At 43.3% G+C, this 8,406-nt stretch overlaps 1 protein-coding gene across 1 annotated transcript; it reads left to right on the top strand.

Annotated features, from left to right (window-relative positions):
* The first annotated feature begins 391 nt into the window (after nucleotides 1–391).
* On the top strand, nucleotides 392–8,002 carry hmgxb4b (HMG box domain containing 4b). Its single transcript, XM_026260750.1, has 12 exons — nucleotides 392–532; nucleotides 3,569–3,697; nucleotides 3,773–3,842; nucleotides 4,061–4,297; nucleotides 4,824–5,030; nucleotides 5,103–5,206; nucleotides 5,478–5,556; nucleotides 6,042–6,106; nucleotides 6,189–6,312; nucleotides 6,384–6,580; nucleotides 7,518–7,640; nucleotides 7,734–8,002. Exons 1-12 carry the CDS (start codon nucleotides 527–529, stop codon nucleotides 7,776–7,778), a joined length of 1,386 nt encoding a protein of 461 aa, XP_026116535.1. The 5' UTR covers nucleotides 392–526; the 3' UTR covers nucleotides 7,779–8,002.
* Nucleotides 8,003–8,406: the final 404 nt, after the last annotated feature.

Here is an 8,406-nt window from a genome sequence, read left to right as displayed (position 1 = left end):
ATATCCACAGACAAACTGTAAAATATATCAAGTAGAGAGAGTCCTCTGCTATGAACAATAATACTACTGGCTCAAAGTCAAGGACCAATGAGATGCCAGAGATCAACTAAATAATTACAGATACACATTGTCCCAATACTCTATAATTATTTTCTCACAATGCATTTTAAATTCTAATTTTGACCACCTGTGAAAATGGTCAAGACTCAAACCATAGATGTTACCTGACAACAATCCACTAGAAATCCCCGCTCTTGATATGCCCTGCTGTCACTTATCCATATTTAAATGCAGATATTTCGTTCAGGAGCATGTTTTTGTCAGGTATTTCATCTTTGTGTGTCTTCCAGTGTAATGTTCCATGCACTGGGCCTCCACAAATTAAAGAATTGAAAAAATTTCCGGTCGTCGAGCCGCGGCGCTCTTCCGCCTGTCCGCTGGAGGCGCGCGAGTGCGAGATGACGTCACACGAGCGAGAAACTGACCGCGCAGAGCCAAGATGGCGGCAGGAGACGCTTGATATTTGATGAAGGTAATAGACGAAATTTGTGCTTAAATTAATTTAGTTACGTTTTATCACGACCGTATACGGCTTTAATAATTTGTTTCTCAGTTAAGGGCGATTCAGTTTATCTGAATTATACTGTGAATCACTAATAGTGTTATAAGTTTCTCCGGTTAGCGTGTTAGCATAGAGGATAACAACAATAACAAACACACGTTCATACTCAATCAAATAAACACTAAAACACAAGCATGCGTTCATACTCACTCAAATACACACTCAAATAAACCCTAAAACGCAAACATGCGTTCATACTCACTTAAATACACATTAAAACACAAACACGCGTTAAACACAAATACGCGTTCATACTCACCTAGATACACGCTAAAACACAAACAGCGTTCATACTCAAATACACTTAAAAAAACACACACACGCGTTCATACTCAAATACACTTAAAAAAAACACAAACACGCATTCATGCTCAAATACACTTAAAAAAAAACATAAACACGCGTTCATACTCAAATACACACTTCATGCTCAAATACACACTAAAACACACACGCGTTCATACTCAAATACACTTCTAAAAAACACAAACACACTCACTCAAATACACACTAAAACACAAACATGCGTTCATGCTCAAATACACACTAAAACACACACGTGTTCATACTCAAATACACTTTTTAAAAAACACAAACACGCGTTCATACTCACTCAGATACACACTAAAACACAAACACGCATTCATGCTCAAATACACACTAAAACACACACGCGTTCAACTCATACACTTTAAAAAAAACACAAACACACATTTATACTCATTCAGATACATACTAAAACACAAACACACGTTCATACTCCGATGCACACTAAAACACAAATATGCGTTCATACTCAGATACACACGAAAACACACACACGTTCACAACTCAAATACACTTAAAAAAACACAAACACGCGTTCATACTCACTCAAATACACACTAAAACACAAAGATGCGTTCATGCTCAAATACACACTAAAACACACGCGTTCATACTCAAATACACTTAAAAAAAACACACACGCGTTCATACTCACTCAAATACACACTAAAACACAAACACGCGTTCATACTCAAATACACACTAAAACACAAACACGCGTACATACTTACTCAGATACACACTAAAACACAAACACGCGTTCATACTCAAATACACACTAAAACACACACGCGTTCATACTCGGATACACTTTTTAAAAAACACAAACACGCGTTCATACTCAAATACACACTAAAACACAAACATGCGTTCATGCTCAAATACACACTAAAACACAAACACGCGTTCATACTCAGATACACAGTAAAACAGACACACGCGTTCATACTCACTCAAATACACACTAAAACACAAACACGCGTTCATACTCAGATACACACTAAAACACACACACGCGTTCATACTCAAATACACACTAAAACACAAACACGCGTTCATACTCACTCAGATACACACTAAAACACAAACACGCGTTCATACTCACTCAGATACACACTAAAACACAAACACGCGTTCATACTCACTCAGATACACACTAAAACACAAACACGCATTCATACTCACTCAGATACACACTAAAACACACACACGCGTTCATACTCACTCAAATACACTCTAAAACACAAACACGCGTTCATACTCAGATACACACTAAAACACAAACACGCGTTCATACTCACTCAGATACACACTAAAACACACACACGCGTTCATACTCACTCAAATACACTCTAAAACACAAACACGCGTTCATACTCAGATACACACTAAAACACAAACACGCGTTCATACTCACTCAGATACACACTAAAACACAAACACGCGTTCATACTCACTCAGATACACACTAAAACACAAACACGCGTTCATACTCAGATACACACTAAAACACAAACACGCGTTCATACTCACTCAGATACACACTAAAACACAAACACGCGTTCATACTCACTCAGATACACACTAAAACACAAACACGCGTTCATACTCACTCAGATACACACTAAAACACAAACACACGTTCATACTCACTCAGATACACACTAAAACACAAACACGCGTTCATACTCAGATACACACTAAAACACAAACACGCGTTCATACTCACTCAGATACACACTAAAACACAAACACGCGTTCATACTCAGATACACACTAAAACACAAACACGCGTTCATACTCAGATACACACTAAAACACAAACACGCGTTCATACTCACTCAGATACACACTAAAACACAAACACGCGTTCATACTCAGATACACACTAAAACACAAACACGCGTTCATACTCACTCAGATACACACTAAAACACAAACACGCGTTCATACTCAGATACACACTAAAACACAAACACGCGTTCATACTCACTCAGATACACACTAAAACACAAACACACGTTCATACTCACTCAGATACACACTAAAACACAAACACGCGTTCATACTCAGATACACACTAAAACACAAACACGCGTTCATACTCACTCAGATACACACTAAAACACAAACACGCGTTCATACTCAGATACACACTAAAACACAAACACGCGTTCATACTCACTCAGATACACACTAAAACACAAACACACGTTCATACTCACTCAGATACACACTAAAACACACACACGCGTTCATACTCAAATACACACTAAAACACACACGCGTTCATACTCAAATACACTTTTAAAAAACACACACACACGCGTTCATACTCACCCAGATACACACTAAAACACATACACATACGAGTACACGACTACACACACTAGTAACACAATGTGTTTTTGTTTACAGTTGCAAGACGTTAATGAACCCTTTTAACAGCTCTTTCAACCACTCACTTCACCACTCACTGTTTTTAATAAAGAGTGAAAAGTACAGTAGTTTGTGTGTTTCTATAATTGTGACTTAAATGAAGATCAGACCATAGTTTGTGTAAAATATGTTCAAAGGGTTCACAAACTTATTCTTGCCACTGTGTGTGTGTGTGTGTAGATGGAGGGTGAGGTGAGTCTGGTCGCCGGCCGCAGTCAGAGAGAAAAGAGAAGATCCTACAAAGATCTGCTGAGAGAAGAAGAGATCATCGACGCAGAGGTGCGCAAGACCTCCAAGAAATGGCTGAAGGTACATCTTCATCATCATCATCATCTCAGATATCAGCGTGTGTTTCTCGTAGAAACTGAACTCTGCTCTTCGCAGGACACTGATGCTGTTTACACTGGCAGTGAGTTTCAGAAGAAGAAGCACTATGAGGATCATTTCTACAGAGGTGTGTGTGACTCTTGTTTCCATTCATCGAACTAACCAGTGCAGGGTGAATTACTAGATCATTTCACTTGATTGTTTGGAAGTGAAACAGAGTATATTGAGTAGAGCTCTCAGAACACACATCACTTCCCTGCTCTCTCTTCAGGATTATGGGTAATGTAGTTCTGAGAGGAGACCTGTGTGTGTGTGTGTGTGTGTGTGTGTGTTATCTCTCTGTAGATCATCACAGCAGCTCTGGATCTCATCACAAGAAGAAGAAGCGCTCGCCCCTGATGCTCTCGGACCCGACGGCCTCGACTCAGACAGCCGTGACGGCGATGGGTCTCCTGCAGGCCATGACCTCCACCTCCGCGCCGCCCCCCTCGAAGGAGCGCAGGAAGGACCCCCGAGACTCCGCCTCCTCCAGGAAACAGCCGCAGGGGGTGCCAGTGGTGGGCGAGGAGGTGGAGCTGGAAGGTGAGGTCTACAGTGGATCGTCAGGAGGAGTCAGTGCTTCGTTAGAGGGACAGTTCAGCCTCTCACTGTTCATTAAATAAGAAATATTTATGTGGAGCGTCCTGGTGTTAACAGAGCCCTGTGCTCTGATGTCTTCAGCCAATTAAAGCTTGAAATCATCTGAACAGTTAAAGCCGTAGTACTTTATTTTACATTTTACTGTGCATGTGCTTTTGCTGCTGCTGTCGAGTCGTGCTCACACACTCCCTGATCAGACGCTGAACCTGAAGTTTTGTTTGTGCATCATCTGAAAACCTCACAGTCTAACAATCTTGGGATTTAAGAATATTGAGATCACTAAAACTGATCAAAATGAGAGAAAGTGAGAGTTTCAGGCCAGTGCACGTCCCAGCTGCAGATCAGTGTTTCTGGTTCAGTTTGTGCTTCAGGCTGTGTGTGTTTATAGTGAACCGCTCTAGTGATCGTGTGTAATCTTCTAGCTGCTCAGTGGTTTCACAGGTTAACTCAGACTGCTGATGTTCGTCAGGTCATTACGGCGGATGTCATGATGTGGTCGACAGCAGCGGCTCGTCCTCCGGTGACGAGAGTGAAGCTGGGAAACTCACGATCCACGAATCCTCGTCTCACAGCAGCAGGAAGAAGAAGAAGAGCAAGAAGAGCAAGAAGAAGAAGGAGCGCGACCGTTCACGAGAGAAGAAACACAGCAGTAAAGCAGCCAAGAGAACCACGGCAGGTACGAACAAACACAGCACTTCTGAACGTCTGTGTGCCGCTCTCGTGTGACCTCTGACCTCTCCGTCCTCAGCCAATGGCAGCACAGAATGGAGCGCTAGCACTACAGATCACCACAGCCATGAGGAGAAGAAGAGGAAGAGAGAGGATGGAGGCAGACGCAAGAGCAAAGACAAGGTGAAGAGGAACACTGTGTGTGTGTGTGTGTGTGTGTCTCACTCTGTGTGTGTGTGTCTCTCTCACTCTGTGTGTGTGTGTGTGTGTGTGTGTCTCTCTCACTCTGTGTGTGTGTGTGTGTGTCTCTCTCTCACTCTGTGTGTGTGTGTGTGTGTGTGTCTCTCTCACTCTGTGTGTGTGTCTCTCTCACTCTGTGTGTGTGTGTGTGTGTGTGTGTGTCTCACTCTGTGTGTGTGTGTCTCTCTCACTCTGTGTGTGTGTGTGTCTGCAGAAGAAGAAGGTGTTGACGGCGTATCAGATCTTTTATAAGGAGTACAGAATCAGCATTCTGGAGGAAGAGCCAGGCCTCGGTGGGTTCATCATCTTCTTCATCATCAGCCTGATTGTGTCTCATGTAGATGTTTGATTAGCAGCACAAAGTGACCAAACAGTCCATTAAGCACCCAATCAAAACTATGAATACCTGAAGGGATCAGCCAATCAGATTTGAGCTTGCTGTTTGCAGTATGAGCGATGATCAGGCGAACAGCATCAGCACCAGTTACATTCATCCTGAAATGGTCTGTTTTTACAAAACATAATGTCTGTTTTTGTCATCATAGTAATAATAATAATTATAACAATAATAATAATATTAGTAGTTTTAACCATAGAAATTAAGACAGAAATATTGTTGTAAATGGAGATGATGGTGGTAATGCGGATGTTAATGAGGTGAATCACAGGACGGTGAAACAGCTGGAGCCGTGTCATCACAAGCACAGTGTCTGCTTCTGAAGGGAAATGCTGAGGGGTTATTTCATGTCAGTGTGTTTCTCTGTTTATTTGAGCTCAGATTTTGGGGATTTGAGTAAACGACTGGCTGATGCCTGGAAGCAGCTGCCCGAGGGAGACAAAGAGGTGCTGAGGATCATCATTACCCATGATGCACGTGTGTGTGTGTGTGTGTGTGTGTCACTGATGATGGGCTGGTGGTTCTCAGGTGTGGCGAGAGAGATCCGAGTACCTGCAGCGGAAGCAGATGAAGTCTGAGAGCGGCAAACACGTCAAGCACGTCAAACAGCAGCACGCGTCCCGGGCGCTCAAGAACGGCAGCAGGGTCAAAGGTCAGCAGCTCTCAGACAGTCACATGATTAAGCTCAGCGCTGTCACTGAAGTGTCTGGTGTTGGTGTTCAGGCGTGGCTCCTGCAGGAGGCGCTGTGGTGCTGAAGAGAGAGGAAGCAGCAGATCCAGCTCAGAACGGATCAGTGTCACACACAGCTGCATCCTCCCCGACCAGAGACCCAGACCTGGACCCCATCGACGCCGCCGCACACCTGCAGCTGCTGGGGGAGTCTCTGAGCCTGATCGGACGCAGACTGCAGGAGACCGAGGTGCTCACACACACACACAGAGCACACACGCACGCTCACACACACACACACAGACACTCTCTCTTACACACACACACACACACACACACTCTCACACACACAACACGCACGCTCACACAACACACTCACACACACACACACACACACACAGACACTCTCTCTTACACACACACACACACACACACTCTCACACACACAACACACTCACACAACACACTCACACACACACACACACACACACACATTTGTTTTTGTGTAAAGTGTGTTCATCCCATAGGTGTAATGGTTTTTATTCTGTAGAAACTGTATATTCTATGTCCCTTCACCAACCCTACACCTAACCCTAACCCTCACAGGAAACTTTGTGCATTTTTACTTTCTCAAAAAACTAATTCTGTATGATTTATAAGTGTTTTGAAAAATGGGGACATGGGTTATGTCCTCATAGGTCACCCTCTCCTTGTAATACCTGTGTCATACCCATGACATTATACACACACACACACACTAACACGCACACACACACTCTCACACACACACACTCTCACACTCACACACACAACACGCACGTTAACACAACACAAACACACACACAACACGCACGTTCATACAACACACACACACTCTCACACTCACAGACACACACAGGGGTGTGCAAATGTTTTTTATGTGTGTCAGCTGAACCCTGAAGACATAAGCACTTACTTGGATTTAAATGGTAATATAATGTAAGCTCATATGAGTTGCATGTTCATAGTTCTGTGATGTCAGTTAATGGTCACACTGGTGTTTTACCAACCCTACAGAGATGAAGTTCACTGCTTTACTCTGAGAATGGTTCATAGTGTGTGGTTTCTTTAAAAGCGTCCTTCTGCGCTCAGAATGCCTCACCTTTAGGGCTTTAACTCATCTGTCTCTGTGTGTGTGTGTGTCTCAGGGCATGGTGACGGTGTCCGGCTCTCTGTCGGTTCTGCTGGACTCGGTCCTGTGTGCTCTGGGTCCTCTGGCCTGTCTGACCACTCAGCTCCCAGAACTCAACGGCTGCCCACATCACGTGCTGGTACTGACCTTAACACACACACATCTGTCTCACCACTAACATCAGCATCAGGAATGATTTGACCCGTGTGTGTGTGTGTCTGTTTGTGATCAGTCAAACACTCTGGACAACATCGCATACGTGATGCCGGGTCTGTGACGGACTCGTCCTCGTCCTGATGTCCCTCAGCGTCTCCAGCGGCTCTGATCCAACCATCCACTAAAGACTTTACCACTTGCACAGTTTTGCACTGGATCAACTCACACACACTTCAAATTTTAACCTGCTTCTTAAACCTGCGCTCCATTTTTATCTGACCTAATGTTGATTTTGTATTTCTGTTGTTTTTCTCTCAATAAAATCCATTTTAGTATGTTCTTTAACTCTGGAGTGGGCTGTCTTTAAGAATAGTTTCTGTGTGTATGTTGAAATATTGTCAGTTTAAGAATATGAAAAAAATGTGTAGCATTCTCAGTGTTACAACAGACATTAGTGTGAATTTCACGAGTCAGAGAATCTCACCGGGCAAGATCATTAAAAGCTAACCCTAACCTCGCTCTACCTGAATAAAAACACGTCACTGATGTTCAAAACAGAAACCTTTGTCAAAACAGACTTTTGTGCACTAGAAGCATCAAAGCAGCGCGTCTCTTCAGATTGATCGAGGTTACACAGTCTGTTCCCAAAAGCTAGATGAAACTCAGCTCATGAGGTCTCTAGAAATTAAATGAAAACTTCAGCCATCCTGCTGCAAACCAGCCTGGTGTATACGCAGGTTTGAAGGGGG

The sequence above is a fragment of the Carassius auratus genome, unplaced genomic scaffold (genome assembly GCF_003368295.1).
Source record: "Carassius auratus strain Wakin unplaced genomic scaffold, ASM336829v1 scaf_tig00215630, whole genome shotgun sequence".
NCBI lineage: Eukaryota > Metazoa > Chordata > Actinopteri > Cypriniformes > Cyprinidae > Carassius > Carassius auratus.
This window is presented reverse-complemented; position numbering and strand designations above follow the sequence as displayed.

What these genes read in the sequence shown, in the direction of transcription:
- hmgxb4b (XM_026260750.1), top strand. An exon ending in AGCCAAGAGAACCACGGCAG is followed by an intron (nt 5,031 to 5,102) that starts GTACGAACAAAC and finishes CTCCGTCCTCAG; the next exon opens with CCAATGGCAGCACAGAATGG. An exon ending in GGAGGAAGAGCCAGGCCTCG is followed by an intron (nt 5,557 to 6,041) that starts GTGGGTTCATCA and finishes ATTTGAGCTCAG; the next exon opens with ATTTTGGGGATTTGAGTAAA.